General features: G+C 37.2%; 8 protein-coding genes across 12 annotated transcripts; 4 read left to right on the top strand and 4 right to left on the bottom strand.

The window, feature by feature from the left end:
- Window positions 1–4: 4 nt before the first annotated feature.
- LOC132201836 (zinc finger CCHC domain-containing protein 8 homolog) lies at window positions 5–2,870 on the top strand. Its single transcript, XM_059628342.1, has 10 exons — window positions 5–192; window positions 353–922; window positions 978–1,194; window positions 1,251–1,441; window positions 1,521–1,726; window positions 1,785–1,885; window positions 1,940–2,114; window positions 2,170–2,237; window positions 2,297–2,572; window positions 2,623–2,870. The coding sequence occupies exons 2-10, from the start codon at window positions 378–380 to the stop codon at window positions 2,749–2,751; spliced, it is 1,908 nt and encodes a 635-aa protein (XP_059484325.1). The 5' UTR covers window positions 5–192; window positions 353–377; the 3' UTR covers window positions 2,752–2,870.
- Window positions 2,871–2,905: 35 nt separating this feature from the next.
- On the bottom strand, window positions 2,906–4,583 carry LOC132201838 (small integral membrane protein 14). Its single transcript, XM_059628345.1, has 5 exons — window positions 4,425–4,583; window positions 4,017–4,103; window positions 3,856–3,904; window positions 3,421–3,578; window positions 2,906–3,346 (listed from the first exon to the last, which is right to left on the bottom strand). Exons 2-5 carry the CDS (start codon window positions 4,089–4,091, stop codon window positions 3,305–3,307), a joined length of 324 nt encoding a protein of 107 aa, XP_059484328.1. The 5' UTR covers window positions 4,092–4,103; window positions 4,425–4,583; the 3' UTR covers window positions 2,906–3,304.
- Window positions 4,584–5,001: 418 nt separating this feature from the next.
- Window positions 5,002–9,887, bottom strand: LOC132201437 (chromosome-associated kinesin KIF4). Of its 3 annotated transcripts, none has more exons than XM_059627601.1 (19): window positions 9,694–9,887; window positions 9,159–9,554; window positions 8,858–9,016; window positions 8,708–8,808; window positions 8,443–8,654; window positions 8,214–8,389; window positions 7,983–8,159; window positions 7,758–7,931; window positions 7,520–7,704; window positions 7,322–7,466; window positions 7,085–7,270; window positions 6,791–7,024; window positions 6,609–6,738; window positions 6,344–6,552; window positions 6,192–6,290; window positions 6,024–6,134; window positions 5,735–5,938; window positions 5,496–5,575; window positions 5,002–5,248 (listed from the first exon to the last, which is right to left on the bottom strand). In XM_059627601.1, the coding sequence occupies exons 2-19, from the start codon at window positions 9,552–9,554 to the stop codon at window positions 5,170–5,172; spliced, it is 3,057 nt and encodes a 1,018-aa protein (XP_059483584.1). In that variant the 5' UTR covers window positions 9,694–9,887; the 3' UTR covers window positions 5,002–5,169. The 3 variants fall into 3 exon arrangements, with proteins under 3 accessions (XP_059483584.1, XP_059483583.1, XP_059483585.1); XM_059627600.1 differs by having other exon boundaries at window positions 6,344–6,558; window positions 9,694–9,886; XM_059627602.1 differs by lacking the exon at window positions 5,496–5,575 and having other exon boundaries at window positions 5,007–5,248; window positions 6,344–6,558; window positions 9,694–9,885.
- A 619-nt stretch (window positions 9,888–10,506) lies between these two features.
- On the top strand, window positions 10,507–11,145 carry LOC132201446 (COP9 signalosome complex subunit 9). Its single transcript, XM_059627620.1, has 4 exons — window positions 10,507–10,530; window positions 10,630–10,743; window positions 10,932–11,004; window positions 11,067–11,145. Exons 2-4 carry the CDS (start codon window positions 10,675–10,677, stop codon window positions 11,102–11,104), a joined length of 180 nt encoding a protein of 59 aa, XP_059483603.1. The 5' UTR covers window positions 10,507–10,530; window positions 10,630–10,674; the 3' UTR covers window positions 11,105–11,145.
- LOC132201438 (transcription factor Dp-1) lies at window positions 11,115–14,855 on the bottom strand. 2 transcript variants are annotated; one of them, XM_059627604.1, is made up of 12 exons: window positions 14,740–14,855; window positions 14,543–14,669; window positions 14,207–14,341; window positions 13,559–13,692; window positions 13,423–13,504; window positions 13,017–13,371; window positions 12,736–12,955; window positions 12,468–12,677; window positions 12,264–12,412; window positions 12,043–12,209; window positions 11,915–11,989; window positions 11,115–11,860 (listed from the first exon to the last, which is right to left on the bottom strand). In XM_059627604.1, the coding sequence occupies exons 3-12, from the start codon at window positions 14,250–14,252 to the stop codon at window positions 11,688–11,690; spliced, it is 1,611 nt and encodes a 536-aa protein (XP_059483587.1). In that variant the 5' UTR covers window positions 14,253–14,341; window positions 14,543–14,669; window positions 14,740–14,855; the 3' UTR covers window positions 11,115–11,687. The 2 variants fall into 2 exon arrangements, with proteins under 2 accessions (XP_059483587.1, XP_059483586.1); XM_059627603.1 differs by having other exon boundaries at window positions 14,543–14,853.
- Window positions 14,856–15,177: 322 nt separating this feature from the next.
- On the top strand, window positions 15,178–17,347 carry LOC132201444 (zinc finger protein 501-like). Of its 2 annotated transcripts, none has more exons than XM_059627616.1 (4): window positions 15,178–15,207; window positions 15,542–15,652; window positions 15,851–16,428; window positions 16,791–17,345. In XM_059627616.1, the coding sequence occupies exons 3-4, from the start codon at window positions 15,852–15,854 to the stop codon at window positions 17,258–17,260; spliced, it is 1,047 nt and encodes a 348-aa protein (XP_059483599.1). In that variant the 5' UTR covers window positions 15,178–15,207; window positions 15,542–15,652; window position 15,851; the 3' UTR covers window positions 17,261–17,345. The 2 variants fall into 2 exon arrangements, with proteins under 2 accessions (XP_059483599.1, XP_059483600.1); XM_059627617.1 differs by having other exon boundaries at window positions 15,182–15,207; window positions 15,826–16,428; window positions 16,791–17,347.
- Window positions 17,348–17,394: 47 nt separating this feature from the next.
- On the top strand, window positions 17,395–19,510 carry LOC132201442 (protein arginine methyltransferase NDUFAF7, mitochondrial). The gene is made up of 7 exons (XM_059627615.1): window positions 17,395–17,754; window positions 17,875–18,212; window positions 18,268–18,534; window positions 18,588–18,707; window positions 18,763–18,906; window positions 18,960–19,133; window positions 19,288–19,510. Exons 1-7 carry the CDS (start codon window positions 17,688–17,690, stop codon window positions 19,456–19,458), a joined length of 1,281 nt encoding a protein of 426 aa, XP_059483598.1. The 5' UTR covers window positions 17,395–17,687; the 3' UTR covers window positions 19,459–19,510.
- LOC132201441 (uncharacterized) lies at window positions 19,500–22,281 on the bottom strand. Its single transcript, XM_059627614.1, has 9 exons — window positions 22,035–22,281; window positions 21,514–21,763; window positions 21,328–21,393; window positions 21,109–21,256; window positions 20,894–21,041; window positions 20,693–20,837; window positions 20,459–20,637; window positions 20,253–20,404; window positions 19,500–20,185 (listed from the first exon to the last, which is right to left on the bottom strand). Exons 1-9 carry the CDS (start codon window positions 22,152–22,154, stop codon window positions 20,035–20,037), a joined length of 1,359 nt encoding a protein of 452 aa, XP_059483597.1. The 5' UTR covers window positions 22,155–22,281; the 3' UTR covers window positions 19,500–20,034.
- Window positions 22,282–22,389: the final 108 nt, after the last annotated feature.

The raw sequence follows: 22,389 nt of genomic DNA, 5'->3' as shown, positions 1-22,389 counted from the left end.
TGTTTTCTGGTGGAGGCTGCACAGTGCACAGCACAACACTAATGTTTTCTGTGTAGCTATAATTTGCTATCTGCAGATTAGAAATTTCCGCACCTTTCTATAAGAATTTTGCTATTTTATTCATGGAAAATTATCGAGAATTTTTCAATAGATGTCAAAGTAGCTAGTATTAACCATACGAAGAAATTTTAGGTGAGAGTTTTACGATAATAAAATACATTACATAAATATTAGTGTAAACTGTCTTTCAATATAAAATCTGAAAATTCACTTTGCAAAATTGTGTAGTAATAAATAAGTACATGAAAGTAATAAAAATTAATTCAACCCTCGTAAATTTATTCATTTCTAGGAGTCAAAAGGAATTTGCATTGAAAATGGAAGACGCGGTACAAACTAATAAATCTTCATTAGCCGAAGCAACAAGGCAAGAAAAACAGAAAGACATAGAGAGTGCCAGGTCCAAGATAAATGAAATGCGAAACAAATACGACCTCATGCGGAAACGCAAGCTGGACGACGATGTTCAAATTATTGGAGATGACAAAGCTGAAGTTTCGATAGATGGTGAGCAGGCTACAAAGGATGAAGAGGATGCGAGTCCTACAAAGAAGGCAAAGTCTGACGAAGTGTCCGCCTCTGTGACCTCAAAGCTCCCAAGCTTTTCATCTCTTGTTGAGACACCTCTGTACCAGCCGGTTGTGCAACCAGAAGTCCTGGAAATGCACAATGAAAAACGAAGCAGAGAAATTGAGATTGTTGATCTTGACGATGAAAAGTCGACACCACCCAGAAACAATCGAGAAAAGGATAAAAAACAACTGGATTCTCTTGCTGGTCTCAGTCAGATCACTGAACATAAAAAAGGCGATCTTGGCAAATCTCTTGTTAAGATTACATTTTCTGACCAAACAGTTGCTGAGTAGGAATATCACTCTTTTTATTCTTCATCAAATGTAATTCCATTTTTTTTTCAGTTCATTTAGCAAAGCTATCAAGGAGGCATTGATCCAAATACTTTCTGCGCCCAGTGCCACTGAATGCAGTAATTCAAGAGGATCTGAAAAACTTGAAATCATAATTAGAGAATCCGACTTGAACGAAGAAGTCACTCGACTTGAGGGCCAAATTTTTACTTTGGACACAGAACCAATAACAGCTGCCCTGCGATGGCAAGTGCCTTCATATCAGCAGGTGGAGTTAGAAAAAGTCCAGTGGATTCTTTACTGAACAAATCATCTTTTGCTTAGTCTTTTAAAACTATCGACGGTCAAATTGGTGAACAAGAGGAAGAAGAAAAAAAATCTGGAGGCTCGTGCTTCAACTGCGACGGAAAACATTTAATCAGTGAATGTCCGAAGCCAATAGATGAGAAGGTTGTCTCAGAACGAAGGGCCAAATTCATGTCCGAGAGGCGGTCGAATCAAACCATGAGGACTAGGTGGGTTTAACTGAATATTTAATTATATTGATTTGCAAAGAATAAAACTTAAATACAAATACAAAATATTTGTTTTCAGCCGGTACCACATTGACGAGGAGCAAAAGTTTTGCGACCACCGTCCTGGCCACCTGAGTGAGGAATTGCGAATGGCACTAGGTCTTCGCCCCAACCAGCTGCCTATACACATTTATCGCATGAGAGTTTTTGGGTATCCACCTGGATGGCTCGAAGAGGCTAAGGTCAGCCATTCTGGGATCTCTTTAATCGAAGACTCAGCATCACGTAAATCATTTGTTTCATTAATGATTTATGTTTCTCAATTGATTATATAAAAATTTAGAATCCAATGAAGCAGAAGAAACCCAAGGTGATGCATATGATGTCAGCAAAATTGTTGATTACCCTGGATTTAATACCCATTGCCCGAGAGGAACCTTTGATGTAATAACTTACCGTGAAAAATATCAAACTTCAATTGATTTTTTTTTTTTGCAGGAGAGTAGAATGTTGGGAATGCCACCAATGGACTGGAATTTCAGCAAGGATGCCATGGTTCAAATGATTGGTGGTAACCAGTCAAAGCCCTACGTGACAAAGAAGCTAGAAAACAGAAAAAGTAATAGTGGCTCTGAAGTTAAAAATGATGACATGGATATTGAACGGCTTGACGGTAGCTGATGTCTTTTTTAAAACATTTTCATTTTTTTTTAACCATAAATATTCAGATGAAGTGGTCATTTTGGATAGTGTTGGAGCCAGTAACTCTGATGAATCTCCAGAATCCCCTGTTGAGGTACCACTTTTGAATTCCCTTTATGTACCTTTTAAGTGAACCAAACTATTATTGGAAAGATCCCCCAGACTGCTGTTGAACAAAAACCTGATTCACCAGACTTGGAGATTTTGGAGGCCAACAAACTAATGATATTGGACGAGTTGAATGTGGGTGTGGTAAAAGACCAATCCCCACCCAAATCTCCAGAGCCCAATATTGACAACTCTGTGGTCTCTGTGTGTGCTACGCCTGAGCCATCAATAGGTAGGAGTATGTCGACAGCTCTTGGGACACCAGTCGTTGAAAGTTGGACTCCTTTTGAAAAACTTCCTACCGCCGAAAAGTTTTCACAAGTAAAAGCTAACAAAGTAATAATGGGCATTTATTAAAAAAAAAATTGCAGGGCGTCAGCGAACATTTGAATTTTGAAAACTTGCCCGGTGCAACTGGCAAATATGAAAAGATGAAAGGCATCATCAACAAGGTCAGGAAGACTATGAACTGTTTGAACAATGAAGCTCACTTTGCATGAAATCGGTACTGTTTGAAGAGTCCTCCATTGGGGTCAGAAGTTGAAAGTAATTTTGCAAACATGCTGTTATTTTGATGAGATCGTAATAAAGTATGAACATAACATTTTTATCCTTTAAATTCAAGGTAGTTTATCTTCTTTACAAAAATAAATGCCTGATTAATTAAATTTTATTGGAAATTTTGTTACAGTAATAATTATTGAGGTACAACATATTTACACTTTGAGTAGAGGATCTATAATTTTTATATATTATTTATTTTGCTGTAACCTAATTGTTTTGGATTAGAATAATTAGGAGATTCCCATTAAGAAATATTATTTGGTTCAATTCAAAAGAGGTAAAATGCACCGCAGATATTGGTCGGTTTAAATAAAATTTGTCTGGAGAAACTAATTACTTTCATAATTTAAAAAACATAATTATTATCTTGAAATGCAATATATCGCCATCGTGCCGACTAATCATTGCAATTTATCACATGCAAATTCACAGAAATTACCCACACTGATTTTAGATCAATTTTCTCTGGCTAGGTAAACTGGGTCGACATTACATCAGGGCAGGACCTGGTGGTGGATGATCGTGCTGGCCCTTAAATAATAAAAAAAAAAAAAACACTTTAAGCAAAGCCGTCACTTAAAATTTTTTTAGTAATTATGAAATACCGAGTTGTCATTATTTGATTTTGAATCCAGTGCTGATCTACGCAAGGAACCCGGTCGCATCAGGTACAAAACGACTGCCAGCAACACCCAGCACATCATCATCAGGAACAGACCTCCATTATTGCCTCCCGCTGTTTGTGGCCCAGTCAAGCCAGGTACTGAAAATAAACTTCATTAGAAATAAGCGAAAAACTATGTATTTGATATGTAAGTGGTTTTTGTAACAAAAAAAATATAAATTACAAAAATATAAATCATTTATTAAAAATTGAAATTTTTATAAATTAAAATAATACATATAATAATATTCATGCACATTTGCGAGCTATAATATTTATTGTTTTATGTAGTGATTTTAAATTTTAGTGTCCTAAAATTTAAGTAAAATAATACATATAATTTTATTTTACTTTCTCAACTATTAATTAAACTTACATTCATCGGCGCATTCATTATCTGTGCAGTAAGACTGCCCTTGACGTAGCTGTAAAAATCATAATACATTATAAAAAAATACCGTTTGAAATACTTTTACGCCGCTTGATTACAATAAAAAAGAAGCAAAATAGGGAAATAATTTTGTTTTAATGTCTTACAATAGATAAAAGTCGACGCATGGCCATTTCATGGTTCCAAATGCACTCGCATGGATCAAATCCGTCTTCCTCCATAATTGTGTCGATCTATTTTTTGAAAATAGAAAAAGCCTCGATTATTTGTCAGTAATTTGTTTGCAACAAATATGAATTAATTTACTATGAAAAATAAGCTAACAAGAGATAATACATACATAATAATTATTTATAAACGTTGGAAAGATTTATGACATCATATTATCAAGTTATATTTTGCATTGAAATTTTTTTCAATTAAATTTGGGTCACTTTTGTGTTCATATTTTCATTGAGAGGTCTCACTTCAGAAGAGAATCCAAGGAGAAAGCGATGGAGGCAAGGAGAAAATTGACACCAAAATCATAACTTTTACAACCTCAGATATCTTACCAAGAGTGCAGAGAATCTGATGAATCAAATCACGGTGTTTTCAGAAGTTCAACAAATGTAAAATGTCACCAAAATGCAAAATTTCTGCTATGCATACGTGGTTCCTTTCGCGACAGCAGCTCGGCTGATGTTTATTTTATTATCCGTTTTGATAACACAAAACAGCGATCCAACCAACCAATGGGACCGGATTCTTTTAGACCAATAGGCAACGACCACCTCGAAGTTTATCATTTGCGCGCGAACTTTCATTTTTGCAATTTCTCAGCTCACGCGCAGTCCTCATTTTAATTTTCATTTTATTACCACCACGCACAAATTTATAAATTTTGAATATTTCATGTATTTTGCTACGTTAGTACATTAAATTCTAATTTTCATAATGAATAGAAAAAAATGATAATATACCAGCTTGAACTGGTCATAAAACGGAATTGAATATTTAAAGTTTTTAAATAAAATGGGTTCGTTTAAAAAATTTTCAAATGCGGAAATGCCTAACTTTTATGTATCCCAGAACATGCAAAATTCATATATATTTTAATTAACCGACACTAATGCTTTTTTTCAGAAATAGACTAACAATAAGATATTTATTAAGTTTAAAATATAAAATGTATCAATTTATTATATTGAATCAATTAAGTTAAAGTGTACATAAAAAAGAAATTATGAAGAGCTGTTGTCAATGCGCAGAGTAATCATTTAAATGTGGCTATTAAGATTGATTTTGAAAAAATTCACCCTACAAATCAAACTCGATTTTAACAGACGAGAACATTCTTCTCTTCCTCGGTGGCTTTTCCATCTCTTCCCTAATATTGCTGCAAATAAAATAAAATATCTTAGATTCATTTATCACATATAAGGCGATTTTTAAAAACACCAAAATGCAGAGGCTTGGGTCAGATTGGGATTGCTGAAGAAAATAAGGAAGGTGCTTGGAAGGACTATTTTGGTTTATTTTAATAAATTATATAAGCTGCACTGGAAAGAATGCAGAAATACACATGCTACTCCTGAGCTAATATCTACAGCTGCATGCATATATAAGACTTGCTTTGTCTTTACCTTTCACTTGAACTTCTCTTTTTAACCTCAAAAGTGGTATTGAGAGGAGTGCTGTTCAGCATCTCGTGTGAATCCTCCTCCTTTTTTACAGTAAAATTATTATTTTGTTCTTATTTTACGAGACAAATAAAAATAATTAGATGCAGTGAATAAAAATAGTAATTTTAGGTGGCATCAAGAAATTAAATTGAGTTTCTTTTTTGCAATCGAATAACACTTAGTGAACTTTGTAGACTCACCTCTTCATTTCTAAGTCGGTTCTGGCAACCACTGGACTTGCAGACACAATTTTCTGAGCAAAACTCGCCATTCTTCTTGCAACCACATCGGTTAGTGTCACAGTTCCCAGAGCATTTACATTTGTGCCCATCAAAGCTGATCTTCTTTTGCGCCATTGGCTCTTCAGACTTTCCATCGTCAGAATTTGAATTTCTTGAACGCAGCTATTGAAACAAGAAATATCATATATTTCCAGATGTTTAGATTTTTTTTTTTTAGGTAATACAATGAAGAAAATTTAATACTTACGAGTTTGAGGAAGGGAGTATTTCTCCAATCTGGATCTTTGTCAATGTCATCATGAGTAAGATCCGCATCAGAGTCCTCTAGATCATCATCATTTTGGAAGAAGACAGTTTTCTATAAAATTTGCATTAAATGATAAAATTTGGAAATAAACTCGAATTAATTAATTACCCTCTTGCTCTTCACCATGGAGTTAAGATTAAATGTTCTGGAAGGATTTGCAGCAGCAAGAGGTTGGTTAGGCGTGCTCACCTCCTTAGCGACGACCTCCTAAATTTTAACATTATTAATTAAAATAAGCTGAATGTAAGTTGATATTTTACTTCTTTTTCAGGAGCAGCAGTAAGCTGTTTGATCTGCTCACGGAGCTTTTTATTCTCGTTGCTTGTGGTCTCCTCCAACTCATTCATCTGCTCCTTTTTGGCTGCAAGCTCCCTATCTGCTTGGATGTAAGACTGCAGCAGGTTCTCCATCACAAATCTTGCATCACTCAAGTTGCTAATCACCGTCCAGCGTGCCATCGTATTATTTCCTTCGCCTTGAAATGTCAATATTGAATAGAAAAAATGGCATTGTGGAGCTAATTACCAGCATTTGCTGAAACCAGTTTCTCCAACTCAATTATCTGCTTGTCAAGGGTGTTGATTTGTGTATCAATGCTGCGCATATCTTTCAGTCTTTGTTTGCGGGCCGACGGATCTTCCCAGCATTTAATATTCTAAATTTTCCTTATAAATAAACATTTCGTATGAGTTTGTTTAGTTTCTTACCAAAAGATCAGTTTTTTTCTTTGTCAGCCTATCTTTGTCATTCAACAAGTGGTCAAGAGCTTCTCTGTGAATGGCTTTGCTCTTTTCGATTTCCTTTTCATTCAAGAGCCATTTCATCAGCTTGTCTGTATTGCTCTGCAGCATTGAGCGATGCGTTGTGGACATGGTAAAGTTGTGTCTCTGATTACCAATCATGGACTGCAATCTTTTGTTTGCTGCTAAAGCCTCCTCGTACTTTGAAATTAAGACATTTTATTAAAGGATCAAAATTATTTATTTATTTCAAACTTTTACCTTTCTCTGCAAGACATTCTGTTGTCTAGCATGAAGTCTTGCTTGCTTATCCAACTGATGCTTCCCTTTCACAGCGGCCTCCTTCAATTTTCCCACTTCTCTGTCCTGGCGTAATTTCCAGGTACGGTAATTTTCAGCACTCTTTTTAATTTCCTTTGCCAATTTAACTTTGGCCGCTTTCAAGCCCTATTATAATTTTTTTAAGCATTGAAAAAATAGAAATCAAGAATTAAAAACCTGAATATCCTTATTGAGACCAGTGATTTTGTCGGTGTCTCTCTTCTTTTCTTGTCTCAGCCTTGCGATTTCAGCTAACTCTCTATTTTGCAGTGAGATTTTCCTTTCCAATTCTTTAATTTGCTGCCGCCGTTGCTCAGCAAGCCTAAAAGAGTCATAAATAAATAACGCCTTTGGTTCTGTGGTTAGAATCCTTACATAGCTGATGCCTTTGAGTTTGAACCTAGCAACTCCTCCAGCTGTTTCTCCAAGGTACATTTCTGCAGTTGCAACTGTTCCACTTGCTGCTGGAGGCTCAAACACTTCTCTTCGTACTCAACTATGGACATATTTGACAGTTCCTTCATTTGCGCCTCTTTTGATTCAAGTTCGGACTCGATATCCTATAAAAATTTCAGTGAACAATATATTTTGGGTAAAAATAAAATATCTGCACCTGAAGTTCCATGTTCAACTGCATCTGGTGTTGTTCATAGCCTTGCTCAGCTTCTGCTGAAGTCACATTATCAGTTGGGCTCTGAGGGCACTCTCCAGGAAAGTGAGATGGGCTGAGACTGTGGTACACGTCTTGTTCATCCTCAGTATCATCAATAACGATGCCAATATGGCGCTAAAAGTTACTCAGTAAGTTATTGATTAATACTTTTTGAAAAGTTTATACCAAATAATCTTTAGTCATTGGAGAAGAGCATTTAATCCTTTCAAAAATAGTCTCGTTGTCAGACTCATCAGAGATTGCTTGTTTCACTAGAGAAATCAACCTCTGGTGACCAGGTGGGCACAACTGACGGGCCTTAGTAAGCTTTTCTTGTTCTAACAAGTTGCGTAAATTCTTGACCTGTCAAGTTTTCGCATTAGATAAATGCAACCCTAAAATTTATTGACAAATCACCTGAGTCTGCAGTTCACTTATTTCAGCCGCCTTCAGGTCAGCGTTGACCACAGGTTTGTTCTTGATTTTAAGAGCCCTCGTAGCGTAACGTAGAGTGCTCAGAGTCTCCTGAAGATTTCTTGGCGCTGAGCTCACACAGGCAATCATCAAGGTATGCGAGTTTCCACCCAAAGAGTCTGTCAAATATTGTGATACTTAAAAATCTGTTTAAATAATTTAGAAATTTTACCTTGCAGGAGACGAGTAAGTTTGCTGTCCCTGTATGGAATGTGTCTGCCTTTTTTCTGCTCAGACAAAGCACTGATCACATTTCCCAAGGCCAGAAGTCCCTTATTGATGTCAATTCCTTCTTGCATACGCTCCCCACTTGTGCCTGTTTTCTTGGCTCGCTCGGAACCTGCCAAGTCAACAAGAGAAAATTTGCTGACAGTGGCTGGTGATCTGAATAATATGATATTAGCAAATACATTTTGAATTGTTTTCCGCAAACGTACCCATCTTCATATTTGCATTCCAGCTTAATGGTGAATACTGCATGACTTCGGCTTGAAACAACGTTCATAGCAGTAGCACCAGTTTTCCGGTATTGTGAGCCCTGATGAAAGTAATTATTAAAAATTAAAATTCTAAATATTGCAACTTGCCTGGGCAAGCCAAGAGAGTGTTTCGTCAGGACTGGCAACGGCGATCTCTGTCAGGCCTGGAACAACAATGCTACCTGTTGCGTCCTCCCGAATATCAAGTGGACTGCTTGATGCAAAGTTTGCAGTGGCAAGGAGATCTCTGAACTCTTCCATGTACAGCTGAAATGTAATTAAAATAAGTATTCCGTTGATACTCCATTAGTTGGCCAAGCAAATTCTCAGGAATTCAACTAGCAATCATTACATAGATATCACTTTCATAATAACATTGAATTATATAAAAATGTCCTGAAAATGGTACCTCAAGAAATGAAACTGAGACGCTAATCTCGCAGTCAGAGGTTGATTTGATTTGGTTAAAAATGTAGGCAATGGACTTTGTGATCATTCCTGCGTCAGGTCCGTCGCCTCCACATGTACCCATCGTGTAGGTTTTGCCAGATCCAGTTTGTCCGTAGGCCAGGATGGTCAGATTGAATCCTCTGAAGAGATTCGGAAGAAGTGGAAGAACAGATTTGCTGAAAATCTCGCCCTGGGTGCTGTTTGGTCCAAACGCTTCGGTGAAAGAAAATGTTTGCTCCGAATCTCGCACGCTAACGACTTTGCCAAACGTTGTGAGTGACTCTTGTCTGGCATCTTCTCGCTCTTTTTCGTTCAACGGGCGTACACGAACAGCGACCTGCAAGCTCTCAGACATCTGAAACATACGAAATTACATCAGATCCGTTTAGTTTCTGTCATAAATAAGCCGAATTGCGTCTTGCGATTTATTCAAGGGAGCACATCAGATCCAGACACATGGCTTAAAAATTTTTAGTTCTTAAATTAACCAAAACCTTAATATTATGCTGGGTTGAGCGGGCGACTCGGAGAAAAAATCAATGACATTGAAAAACAATGCTTGCTGCGTCTATCAATGTTATGCAAAAATCAAAATGTAAACACCGAGAAGACAAAAGTGGTGTTGGGCTCGCTCGATGCTCGATCGTCGTTTTTGTACTTTTTGTACGTTTGTCATATTTTTAAAATCACATGATTATGCCGCCGAGTGTTGCAGCAAATCGGAGCCCAAAGAAGTTCTTGTCGGAGCCGGCATTGGACGCACGATGATTGGTCGAAGAAAACAAATTTTCCATTGCACATGCGTGGTTCGAGCAAGAGTTTAATCAACAGGGAAGGGTGTACAAATAGGAACAAAGCAAATTTTGTATGATAAGACGGTTTAATGATATTAAAGTTCATTAAATGCATCATAAATTAATAAATTTTATGAAATTAATTTAAATTGATTTTAAAATAAGAATTAGCATGAAAAATGCAAATTTTAGTTTACCAAATCCCAAATGCTCTTAAGTCCATTACAAAACTCTATCCATTCCTCTTTGTTTTGTTCAGTTTTGTTTATTTCATGAACTTGATATGTATTAAACTGGATCACAAAAAGAGAGACTGGGATCTTGCATCACTGAACTAGATCCGTTAATAAGTTTTTACGCCCTGTAGTAGAAGCAGCAGCCTAGAATTTCTTATTGAGAACTGAAGAAGCTGCTGATCAAAAAATACAGACCAAAAATTACAGCAACATCGTAAATATTAAGCGATATAAGCGAAGTGCTTTGGTATCTTTCATACAAATTTACTAATAGTTTGCAGCTAGAACCAATCGTTTTAAGGTTTGTTTTGAAATTTGCATGACCCCAATTTAGCAATAATTATATATATATTTAAGTAAACTGAGCTAAAGAAAATTAATTTTTTGGAACATGTTATAGAACGTTAATACCTGGGCAAAACACAAAATTGAAGTCAAAAGCAAGATGAAGCCAATCCTAGTTGCTGATGAAATGTTTCCTGAAGGTGCTGGTCCATACATGGATTTAGAAGAGGTATGTATTATTCGGTATTATTATAATTATGTATTATACCAACAATCGCCACCATTAATGTCTTATTTATGTATATTTTTATGTTAAGCATACTTATTTAAATTCATGTCACATCAATATGTTCATCATGAAATTGTCTCAATATTCCGTTTATTAAATTTGCTGTTATATTAAAATGTTATCTTCAGGCAGGGGGATCAACTGGTCTTTTGATGGACTTGGCTGCCAATGAAAAGGCTGTTCATGCTGAATTTTTCAATGGTACTTATACATTTTAATAACAAATGCTACTTGAATTTAATAATTTTATGCCTAATTTTCAGACTTTGAAGATTTGTATGATGATGAGGATCTCAAATAAAATGTAAGAGTTGATCAAAAAACGTTATATTGTTTTGTTTCTCCTCAATAGACAATATTCGTAACTACCAGACTAAGTTGCCACCTGTCACAAGCACAAATTGCAGTTGAGACTACACTTTGTAGCAAAGAGGAAACGGCTCTTTTTACAATTTTACTGGGGGATGTTTTCATAGTTATTATTACATGGTGCAAATTAAAATATACATATTTATGTATTTAGAAATGATTGAACCTTGTACTTATGGGCACAAAAGATAGATGGGGAATCCCACAAATAATGAACTGTACATTTTGCTGGTTGTGTTACCTTCAGTCTGCAAAATTACATACACACGTCTGAAGAAAACAAGTGAGTAAACATATCATTTAAGACTGCAGTTATTCTCAAATATAATTGAAATCATAAATGAATATTTAAAAATTTTCACCAAATATATACACTAAATAAAATTAAGGCGGCTGACACTCGAGAAAACTTATCAAAGCGACAGCAGTAAAATTTCAAGTTAGAAAAACAAATTTAACTGCAGCCACATACTTTTTCAGTGGCTAAGAACACAAAAAAAAACTAGCCATTTTTCTTAAATGTCTACATCGCTTCCATCCGAATCAAGATCGCCATCGGAATAATTGAAAGTTGGTGACATGGTGTCCTGTCCAGTGGCGTCCAAGTCACCCTGAGAGAAGCTAGACATGTCTCCCAGTGTGTCTGCAACTTCGGCATCTTCATCGCCTGCTGTGGCATCTCCCAGGGCTAAAAAGACAACATATTGAACTTGCCATAATTGAGATTTATAAAACTTGCTACCTCTTCTCCTTGCAAGGCTTGGGCCAGGCTTCACGTCCACTGGGAAGTCGGGCTGTAGTGTGCCCATGGCAAGCTCTAAAAGTTAATAAATTAATCTACATGAATTTTGCAAATTAGAATCTGCCTACGTGTAACATAAGATTCCAGTGATGAAGGCACAAGTGATCGAGCTTTGACCAGATCCTCCTCGGAGCAATCTGCCTTCTCGAGGCCAAGTGCCAAACCCATACGTTTCAACACTTCCATATCATCGTGGATTTCAAATTTGTTGTCAAAATTGAAAAGATATTCACGCCTATAAAAAAGTTAATTATCATCATGTATAAAAATCCTTAAATTAGACTCATACTTGTCACTGGAGATGCTGCAGTCTACTGTGGTGTCCTTTGAAGTGTGGACCAAAATGAATGGCAGTTGGATAGAGGAATTGGGACCCGGCGGTCCAGACAAGCTTTCACTGCTTCGGTTGCGCTCAACAAGGTTTTTGAAAGCAATTTGCTAAACAAGATAATATTTATGAAATAATTATCATGTGTAAAAAAAATCAACATACCTGCAAGATAAGATCTCCCAACTGCTTCATCTTTTGCTTTATGGCATTAGCACGTCGAATCTTATCCTTTTCAAGAGCGATGCATTCCTGCTGAGAGTTTGTTGGCAGGCCTAACCACCGTATTTCTTTTTTCTCCTTCGAGATAATGTTCATAGCCATAAGGACGTTCAGCGCATCATACACACGCCTCCGTATGTTTTTCTGGTCATACTAGAAATTAAAACAAAATAATGAAATTCCACACATTTCAACTTTCCAAGACCAATACCTGATCAGCAGAGCTGAAGCAGTTGGCTGGATTGGTGAATTCCGCCACTAACTCATCAGCAACTTCATTATAGCTGGTTGTGCCTTTTCTGCGCACCTTCTCGCACACTTTCTTGGAAAAGTGTCTCAAACCTTTTCCACCCTTTTCAGACTTTCTACGCTTCCCACCGTGAGATGCAGGTATTGACGAGGCACTCTTGCTGGCACCTGGTCCACCCCAGCTAGAATATTTTTTTTTTATAAAAAATTCAGCGTGAATAGTAATAATTTAAAAACTCATACTATTCTGCAGAATATTCTGCTTCTGCTTGTTGGCGCTTCCTGGAGTGGTCCAGTATGGGAGAAATGAAGGACTTATTTCCAGTACCGAGTGGTGTCATTTTGGCTCCAACCAGCTGGACATTTTGCGTCTCAGCTGCTACTGTGTTTGGAGTGATGGCCTTCGAAGGCTCTGATTTAATGACAGTTGCAGCTGTCCTAATGTTGGCTGGCGAGGCAATTTTTACATTCTTCGGAAGCAAAATTGTCTCTCCAGGAGAAGAACCTGCTCCAATTTTTCCAGGAGTGCTCAACAGCAGTTTAGTGGGTGTGCCAGCAAGACCACTTTGCTGGAACGGAATGGTCAGGATTTGCGTCCCTAGAATAGATCATGATAAAAATACATTTACATAATTTTTAGAGAGCATACTTTGACCTGAGACATTTTTTCCGAGGGTGGGGACTCCAATGGTTTTTAATACTTGCCCTGCCGAAATGACTGTGGCAACCGACTGGAAGAATACATTGCAAGATTGACATACATTTATTAATTAAATTGCCAGTACCGATTGTGGAGAGTCTTGAAGTGGTTTTACTACAGTCCTAAACTGTCCACTAATGGGAGAGCCGACTGACACCAAGTTTGGTTTTGAAGGTGTGCCGGCAGATGACTGCACAACTTTGATAAACTGGGGTTGCCCTGAAAAAATATCATTTTTAATACCTTCTTAATTGTTAAGCTCAAGTACTATTACTGTGTAAAGATTTATCATTATGTAAAAGGCTATACTGAGCCACCTGTACACAATTACTTCATGGAAATATTATTATACCATTAAAATATTTAAACCATCAAATTATTTACTACACAGAACTCATCAAGTCTAGTGTCTGATCCAACAATTATTTAATCCCGCAAGTAATTTGATTCTTAAATTGTAAATTGTATAATAACGTTTTATTATTTATGTAATTTTGCAAATTTATGTAATTAAACCACCAGAATGTAATACAAATATGACAAGGCTTTGTGAACATAATGTATCTTTGCTTTCTTGGTTTACAACTACACAAAAATGTAACATCCAACACGTCACCAATAAATTAATTTATTAATAATGAAGCATGCTCTGCAAAACCACCCACCCAAAGACAGGACACACAAAACTATTTTGCTAATAATCCTTATTTAAATTTATGGACCACTTCCATACCATTGGCGTCGTGAATGACCAAATTCACGGTGTTCGCTTGCGACATTTTATTCTTTTCAAGAGTCGATCAACGCAGGGGGCATCCAGGTATCGGCTTCAGAAGTTACCATAAACACAGGACGCACGCTGCAAGGGCTGGAATACCAAAGTCAACATCAAAATGGCGACCTTTAATAGAGGGGCTCACAATTCACTAATTTGTGACCGTCATGTAAATATTTTGATGAAATTTATAAAGTTATTTCAAAGATGAAGAATTCCTTTAGATAATTATCAGAATTTTATTAAATTTATGTAGCTTTTTAGCCGTTTAATTCGATCAATTTCTACACTCACCGGAACACTACAGCAACTTCAAGCGGCAAGCTTTGTGAACCGCGGTCGTCGAGCGAGAAATCTTATTGGCTGAGCGGGCAAAATTCGGTCACGTGACCCTGCCAGATGACCAATTTACTTCTCGAATCTTGGCCGAATTTGGTAATAAAGCTTAAAAATCAGTTGCTATTTAATAAAATTATCAAAGCAGCTATTACCAGTCTTCGCAGAAACGAAAGTAACTAAAAAAATGACTGATACGCGGAGGAAAATAACAGCTAAAATAATTTTGTAGCAAAGCGCGCGGGACCAGTGTTTTGTAATTTTCACAAAGTGGCGCTAAGAAACTTCCTCTTCGGAACGACATTCGTCAGCCAATGGGCGATGCACTTTATTTCCACTCGGTCTTTGATTGGTTCAACATCTAAAAACGCCCCACACATAACAAAAATGTGAACAAAAAACAAGGATAAAAAGCCGTCTGATATTGTTCTCGTAAGATCAAGATCATGTCCGCATGTCGATAGCCGAGAGGCGGCAGCGAAAGTTACAAAATTGAGGGTCGAAAGAGGGTTGTGTCTGTATCGTTTGTGCGTGCCGCAAACAGCGTGCTAATGAATTATATTTAGACAGAGGTTATGGCAGATGAGAATACTGCTTCCCCGAGTACTAGTGCCAAATCTAAAGTAAGTTTTCTGACCAGACAGGGAAAATTCCTTAACTTCTGGATGTTTTAACCCTATGAATTATAAAATTTAATTTTCATCCGAATTTTTATTTTACACTCAGAACTCTTTAGGCTTGTCGCTGCGAGTGCAGTCACAGCACTGTAACTATGTATGCAGTGCAGCGACAAAGCCTAAGATTTTTGATTTTTGGGTGTATAATTACCAAAATAATACTCATCAAATTTAAATAATTAGTTGTATAATTATAGCTTCATATATCTAGATTTTTTCTTCTAATAGTTAATTGCTGTTGTAATCCAGCTAGTTGTTAATTTTTAACTTTTTTTCTCAGCTGAAGGCCAGGCCAAAACCAGTTGTGTTGTGGACCTCATCCGACGTTGAAAGGTGGCTGGGCCGCTGTTGCAGTGATCTCTACGACGAGCACAAGAAAAAATTCTTGGAGGTATAAATACGTTTTTTATTTGTAGTTATGTGTATTATCTAGATAAACAAAAATTAGGCAGTGCAATTCTTTTTTAATCAATAAAAAAAATTAAATTATTTTCTAAATTCTTAAATGAAACCAGACCCAGATTAGACAAAAAAAATCAATGAGAAAGTATTGATAAATCTCAGGTGAGGCAAATTACTCCCCCCGCAGGATGAAGACCAATTCATCTGATCGTCAAACGGCACAAGTGCCTCCATCGTCCGAATGCTCCTACATTCACAACCACCAACTTCCGGGGCCTAGTTACTCATCGCCAGCCTCCTTCCTACCTTTTGCCAACCCTGGCTTCAACTTGACTCCTCTCATGCCAGTGAAGGTCGAAGGAGGTCCTTCTACTGTTGCTGTTGTCCACAGCAGTCCACACCCGGGACGAAAACCGACCCGCCTTGGAGATGAGCGGCCGTACATTTGCCTTACCTGCAACAAGGCTTTCAAGCAAAAGGCAACCCTGAACCAGCACGAGCGAATCCACACCGGGGCCAAGCCATACTCATGTCCTGAGTGTGGCAAGTGCTTTCGACAGCAGAGCAACTTGACGCAGCACTTGCGAATTCACGTCGGCGAGTGCTCATTCCCTTGCCAATACTGCCAGAAGAACTTCAAGCAGCGCCACTTGCTTGGTCAGCATCTTCTGACCCACCACGGCCACCTGGAGGCTAGCCCTACAATGGTGCCTAAGCAGGAACAGTGGTCTGCAATGGAGCCCTCAGTTTTGGCTAGCATGACAGGTATTTTCCTTTTTAATTTTTTCGGAATAAATTGATCTATTTTTTCTTTAATTTTTATTATTTTCAATTAAATCTGAATTTCAAAATTGATGCTAATGCTTATGGGATTTGCTGGTGCTAAGATAGAATGTGAATATCCCTCATTATTTTTTATAAATGCAATTTTAATTGTATTGAATTATTTGTCGACAGCAACATTGTAAGTTAAAAGTGGTTACAAATCACCGAGCTTAAGTCAATTTCATCTGTTTCTCCGTTATTCAAATTTATTAAATTACACTTTTTTTAATTGGAAATTATTATGCAATCAATTCATTTTGTTAAACAACTTGTGCTAAAAAAGTGTTATCATTTGTCACCAGGTTTTCCGGTCCCCACAAGCAGCAAAAGCAAGAAGTATTTTAACAAAGATGAGCACCTGCCTGAGCTAATCCCAATGGGTCGTAACGCAGCAGGAATGCCACTCTATCTTCACTGCACCATTTGCAAAGAGGACTTCAAGCAGAAAGACACACTCCTCCAGCACGGCTGCATCCACATCTCTGCTCGCCCCTATCAATGTCTTGAATGCGGCAAGCGCTTCAAACAGCAGTGTCACCTGATGCAGCATCTTCGAATCCACACTGACGAAAAACCCTACAAGTGCAATGTGTGCGAGAAGGCATTCAGGCAGAGGACAAATCTCAATCAGCACTTGAAGACTCATTTTGGCACAGTCACTTCGACTACGAGTCAACCCCCTCCTGGAGCTCCCCCAGAAGATCCGTCTTCGAACCTCTCGGAACTCTCGGAAGCCAAGCCTGTGATCTCTGAGACAATACTCACCAACTAGACTTTAATTCTAATCTGGGTTTTGAACAATCTCGCTTAACGGAAGTGTCTAATCTCGTCCCTATAGTTTCTTGTGTAAATTCCCCCCCCCCCCCCTCCCTCATAATGTACTCTTAACACAAGCAAAATACAGTGCTTCTGTGTACATTAGTAACTAATTGCTTCCCATGGAAATATGGACAGTTTGATCTATGGCCGAGGCTGCGTTGTTAAAATGTGAATAACAAATTTTCAGCATGATATAACTGGTCGAACACTTTTGAGACTGGACGACAATTCATTAAGAAGAATCGGAATATCCAACAAGACGCATCGCGAGGAAATCTGGAGAGAAATCTTGAAGCTCCAATTGAAGACGGACATTCTTTCGTTTAGAGACGCCGAGAGGCGTGTTTCTATTAATATTGAGTGGATGTGAAAGAGCAAAAATGATTCCTACATGCATCCTTGGCTTAAGGAGCAGCTTCTTGAATAGAAGCAGACTTTTGGTGGCAGGTAAAGCTTGTAATTAACTAACAGCCTTTAGATTAAGTACTGTGTTACTTGCAATAAATTGAAACTGTAACGACGCAAGGGCATTTTCAATGAAGTGCAAATCTTGCTAAAAAATTTCAGGCCTCGTCAGATACCAATCTTCGTCCATTCCCTTGGTGCAATCTTCGGCAACCGCCCTGGCTCGACAGCTCAATGCAAAAATTAAATCCACAGGCCCTATCACTGTGGCTGATTATATGAAAGAGGTGCTTGTAAATCCCACTGCCGGTTATTACCCAACTCAAGAGAGCATTGGCGCAAAGGGAGACTTTATTACGTCGCCAGAACTATGCCAGATTTTTGGAGAGATGATAGCAATTTGGATTTTGAACGAGTGGCAAAAAGTAGGGTCTCCCAAGCCTATGCAACTTGTCGAGCTAGGCCCTGGGAAAGGCACTCTCATCTCTGACATTCTCAGAGTAAGAGAGATTATACGAGTTTATCGCAGGTCATAATTTATTTTGCAATTTAAAGGTTTTCAAGCACTTTGACCAGCTTAAAGAAGTTAGCGTACATTTAATAGAGCTTAGTCAAAAACTTAGGGAGGCACAGGCAAAGTTGCTGTGCTCTGAGGCTAATTTGGGGAAAGATGACGCACAACAGTTGAACATCACTTCTGGGTTTGCTCAGGTTGAGTGCCCCATTTTTTGGCATCACCACCTTTCAGAGGTTCCGAATGATGCATTTACGTGTGTCATTGCCCATGAGTTCTTTGATGCTTTGCCGGTGCACAAACTGAAGGTAACCTAAAATTGTTTGTTTGCAAATTAAAAGCAACTTATTACATTTTTAAGAAAACTGAGCAAGGATGGAGAGAAATTTTGGTAGACATTGATCCCAATAGTCCAGATATTAGTTTCCGATATGTACTTTCGAGAGAGCCGACGCCAATGTCGCAACTCTACAAGCCAGAAGTATATAGTTTGGTTTTTACATAATTATTGCTTCATGTCAATTTGACCCAAACAGGAAGGAGACAAGAGAACGGAACTGGAAATTTGCCCTTCCGCAGGTGCATTGTTGCAGAACCTGGCCGATCGTTTCACAGAAGACGGTGGATTTTTGCTCCTTGCTGATTACGGTCACAACGGTGAAAAAGGAGACACATTTAGAGTGAGACTTTAAAATAGCTGGACTGATAATTATATTGAAAAAATTATTTTCAGGGATTCAGCAATCATCAACTGCATGACCCTCTTTTAAATCCTGGGTCTGCTGATTTGACCGCAGACGTAGATTTCAACTATTTAAGTCGGTGCTTAAAAAGCAAGGCGTTAACATTTGGTCCTGTCACCCAGGAGAAGTTTTTGAAAAGCTTAGGCATTGAAGTGCGACTCAATGTAAGTACCCTTTACTATTATTATTTTTTTTTAATTTCATTGTGCATGTTAATATGTAAAAAACAGTCCTAGAGAAAAGTGCCTCTCATCATATAACAAGCTTAAAACAAAAATATTTTTAACTGGACTTGAAGTTGATATTTAAATTTTACAGCTTTTGCTACAAAATGAAAAGTTGTCGGCAGAGCACAAAAAGAACTTAAAAAGTGGAGTGGAAATGATGATAAATCCTCAAGAAATGGGAAAGCGTTTCAAGTTCTTTTCAATTTTTCCAGAAATTTTAGCAGATCATTTAAAAAAGTTTCCTGTCCTAGGTTTTGATTAAAATAAAATGTAATTATTTCAATAATTAGAACACAAAAAGACTTCATGTAAAAGTGGTGTATTTTTATTTAAAATTTATCAGACATGACGCAATTAATTTAAAATATAATACTTGTTACGAACACAAAAATTTGTATACTTGCGATAGCAGACTGGCTTGTACGTATTATCTCCAACAATGGGATATTTTATTGATGAAAATATTATCTTAAGTATTCAAATAATAATGTAAAAAATTTTAACATTTGAATAGTGCTTGTTTTTGATCTTAGAGGTCATTCTGGACCTCTGAATTACAATATTACCTTTTATGATTTTATGTTAAGTAGTCCCACTCGAAGTCCAGAAATATTAAGTCTTTAATGCTTAATGAGAAAATTAAAAGAAGGTATGGAATTTTTTTAGCAAATATTTTCTACTACTAGTATTCTAGGTAAATGCTGCCAAAATTCAATCAGATCACATAAATACTGCATAATTAAATTCAGAGGCAGCCACAAAAATAAACTTTGTGGCCACAAAAGCACAATTTCTCACAGCTTGTGATGCAGGAACAATTATCACAGACATATAACAATTATACAACTGGTGGGTATTCAGTCGTATGTTGATGAAGAACATGTGGGCCCATCCGTTTGAAAGCATCCAAAAGACCCACAACCGTTCCAATTACTCCAAGCCAAATAAGAAACATATTGAAACTCTTTTGCATAATACTAGTGTAACTTCTGAAAAGGCAAAAAATCAATTATTTTTATAACTGGAAGTTATTTAATTTTTATTGAAAGTGCTAACCCTTTAAATAGCTTGTTGTGAAAAATGCCTGGTAAGATAAAGGCAAGCAATGTGCAGCACGAGGAGCCAATAAGAGCCATCAGAGTTCCAAAATTAGGAACGACGATCACTATCATGCCAGTCAGTAAAACCAAAAAAAGACGGAGCAAATTCTGAAATTTTACACAATATATTAAAATCGTGGAACCAAAATAAAAGCATTTTACTCCTTTTAAAAGGCCCTCTGAGATTATATATCTGGCTTCCAACAACTCCAGCACTGGGAACATCATAATAGGGTATGTGAGGAAAAGTGACACGCACAGGCAGCATGTGACGAGGGATGGAAAATCAAAAGCGCCTGATGGTCCCTTTGGCAAGTTGAAAGTAATGATATCGCTCGTTTCTTTTAAATAAACCAAGATTATTATAATATTTAAATGCTGAAATTCTCTACAAACCTGGCCCAAACGACAGATAACCAGACACGCCAAATGCAATGTACAAAAACGTCACAGCAAACATCGACGAGATAAAGTAATGCTTGAAGCGGTGTCGCACTTTGGGCGCGACCGACTGTTCGAGCGATAAAATCATACCCGCTCCCTGTAAATGCAACAAAAGTTTAAGCATGAAAATAGAAATTTCACTTTTTAACTTACTTCAAAGCAATAAATTGCAACGGCAAAGTAAAAAGGAAGGCCCTGAATGGAAAACTCTTTGGGATTGAACCTTGCTACGTGGTAGTGCTGGAAGTCAAACCAAAAAACTACGGCGAAAGCAAAAATGCTTGAAATTTGTGCAAATATGCTAAACAAACAAAAAAAATTGTAAAATAATCGTGCGTTCTAATTACTCAATCCAATATTTAACAAACCTGAATATAGCCAATTTACTTAAATGTCTTGGGAGGACTAGCAAGTACAAAGGGGGCAGTAGAATTATTAGCCAATGCAAACGTGATAGCATTGGTATATATGAAGCTCCATTTTCCATTATGAAAATAAGATACGCGCAGCAAAAACCTTAAAAAATAATAATTTTCTTAATATACTACAGTAATTTCCAAAATGTTAATTAAGAAAAATTATTTTACCTATTTGTGAAATAATAACTGAATAGTCTACCAGCGCCCTTCCTGTGTTGCCCATGGCGTAAAATCCTGCCATCATATAAAAAAAATTAATAAATAGTATACATAAAAATCTTCAAAATTATCGCTAAAGTTATCATTATTATATTTAATCCTAATTATAATAATACATTTTTAATGTATACTTGCCTATATCTCCATAGGTTTGAACTTGAGGAACTATTTTGATAGGGGATGATTTTATGTCACTATCGTCGGAGGATTCTTCAACTAGAAGTGGGGCATTCAGATCAGTAGCGATCCGGTGGGGCTTGTTTTTGGGGCTTTGAGCAAGCAAAACGTTCTCGATGTGGTATTTGCAATCAACGACCATCATCATAGCTTTGACGCTGATCACAGCAACAGACACCATCACTATGATGCCCTCAATAATGCCAGCCTATATAAAAATCAATAGGAATATAACATTTTAACAAAAATCTTCATAATAAAGTTTTTATGACATAATAATTAATAATATAATAAGAACGAGCTATTAAGCATTTACGTCCTACTGGATTCGCTCCAGCGATCTTTAAATAATTTAGCTCATTTTTTTTATTATAATATTGATTTAATTTGAAGAAATACGTCAGAAAAAAAATTATTGTGCTATATTGAAATGATAAATTTTTACTACATGAAAATGTTAGGCCCTTTAGTTTATTTACCTCTTTAAATGCGTAAGGGAGACCCAAAATTCCAGCGCCTATGAACGAGATAAAAATGTTGGCCAAAATTTTTATCGCACTTGTGTTGCCAACATTATTCGAACTAGAAGTCGGACTCATTGTGGTGTTTACTATTATTGTTACAATGCAAAAATAAATTGAGTGCCAACTGGCAGCTTTTGTGTTTGCGGTGAAGACACAGCTGGTGCGACCGCAGCGTTCCCGTTTCTCTTCCAGCCTTCGCTCGTTCACTCCAATGAAAGTGTAAAAACTCGCGGCCAATCAACAGGAGGCACCATGTGAGCACCAAAAAGGCGCCGATATCGCCGTACTCCATCTGGCGTGTCTGCTCCGA

The sequence above is a fragment of the Neocloeon triangulifer genome, unplaced genomic scaffold (assembly GCF_031216515.1).
Source record: "Neocloeon triangulifer isolate White Clay Creek 2 clone unplaced genomic scaffold, ASM3121651v1 ptg000014l, whole genome shotgun sequence".
Classification (NCBI taxonomy): Eukaryota; Metazoa; Arthropoda; class Insecta; order Ephemeroptera; family Baetidae; genus Neocloeon; species Neocloeon triangulifer.
This window is presented reverse-complemented; position numbering and strand designations above follow the sequence as displayed.

Coding starts and splice junctions, on each gene's coding strand:
- LOC132201836 (XM_059628342.1), top strand. CDS start 378: ATGGAAGACGCGGTACAAACTAATAAATCTTCATTAGCCGAAGCAACA. Junction 1,442..1,520: donor AATCAAACCATGAGGACTAG/GTGGGTTTAACT, acceptor ATTTGTTTTCAG/CCGGTACCACATTGACGAGG. Junction 2,573..2,622: donor CCGCCGAAAAGTTTTCACAA/GTAAAAGCTAAC, acceptor AAAAAATTGCAG/GGCGTCAGCGAACATTTGAA.
- LOC132201838 (XM_059628345.1), bottom strand. CDS start 4,091: ATGGAGGAAGACGGATTTGATCCATGCGAGTGCATTTGGAACCATGAA. Junction 3,905..4,016: donor TGCGTCGACTTTTATCTATT/GTAAGACATTAA, acceptor TGATTTTTACAG/CTACGTCAAGGGCAGTCTTA. Junction 3,347..3,420: donor AATCAAATAATGACAACTCG/GTATTTCATAAT, acceptor TTATTATTTAAG/GGCCAGCACGATCATCCACC.
- LOC132201437 (XM_059627600.1), bottom strand. CDS start 9,554: ATGTCTGAGAGCTTGCAGGTCGCTGTTCGTGTACGCCCGTTGAACGAA. Junction 7,271..7,321: donor GTCTCAATAAGGATATTCAG/GTTTTTAATTCT, acceptor AAATTATAATAG/GGCTTGAAAGCGGCCAAAGT. Junction 6,559..6,608: donor ACTGGTTTCAGCAAATGCTG/GTAATTAGCTCC, acceptor TGACATTTCAAG/GCGAAGGAAATAATACGATG.
- LOC132201446 (XM_059627620.1), top strand. CDS start 10,675: ATGAAGCCAATCCTAGTTGCTGATGAAATGTTTCCTGAAGGTGCTGGT. Junction 10,744..10,931: donor CATACATGGATTTAGAAGAG/GTATGTATTATT, acceptor TGTTATCTTCAG/GCAGGGGGATCAACTGGTCT. Junction 11,005..11,066: donor TCATGCTGAATTTTTCAATG/GTACTTATACAT, acceptor CCTAATTTTCAG/ACTTTGAAGATTTGTATGAT.
- LOC132201438 (XM_059627604.1), bottom strand. CDS start 14,252: ATGTCGCAAGCGAACACCGTGAATTTGGTCATTCACGACGCCAATG. Junction 12,413..12,467: donor TGGGAGATCTTATCTTGCAG/GTATGTTGATTT, acceptor TATCTTGTTTAG/CAAATTGCTTTCAAAAACCT. Junction 12,210..12,263: donor TGCAGCATCTCCAGTGACAA/GTATGAGTCTAA, acceptor ACTTTTTTATAG/GCGTGAATATCTTTTCAATT.
- LOC132201444 (XM_059627617.1), top strand. CDS start 15,852: ATGAAGACCAATTCATCTGATCGTCAAACGGCACAAGTGCCTCCATCG. Junction 16,429..16,790: donor AGTTTTGGCTAGCATGACAG/GTATTTTCCTTT, acceptor ATTTGTCACCAG/GTTTTCCGGTCCCCACAAGC.
- LOC132201442 (XM_059627615.1), top strand. CDS start 17,688: ATGATTCCTACATGCATCCTTGGCTTAAGGAGCAGCTTCTTGAATAGA. Junction 18,213..18,267: donor TCATCTCTGACATTCTCAGA/GTAAGAGAGATT, acceptor TGCAATTTAAAG/GTTTTCAAGCACTTTGACCA. Junction 18,535..18,587: donor TGCCGGTGCACAAACTGAAG/GTAACCTAAAAT, acceptor TACATTTTTAAG/AAAACTGAGCAAGGATGGAG.
- LOC132201441 (XM_059627614.1), bottom strand. CDS start 22,154: ATGAGTCCGACTTCTAGTTCGAATAATGTTGGCAACACAAGTGCGATA. Junction 21,257..21,327: donor AGTTATTATTTCACAAATAG/GTAAAATAATTT, acceptor TTATTTTTTAAG/GTTTTTGCTGCGCGTATCTT. Junction 20,638..20,692: donor TTATCTGTCGTTTGGGCCAG/GTTTGTAGAGAA, acceptor TTTATTTAAAAG/AAACGAGCGATATCATTACT.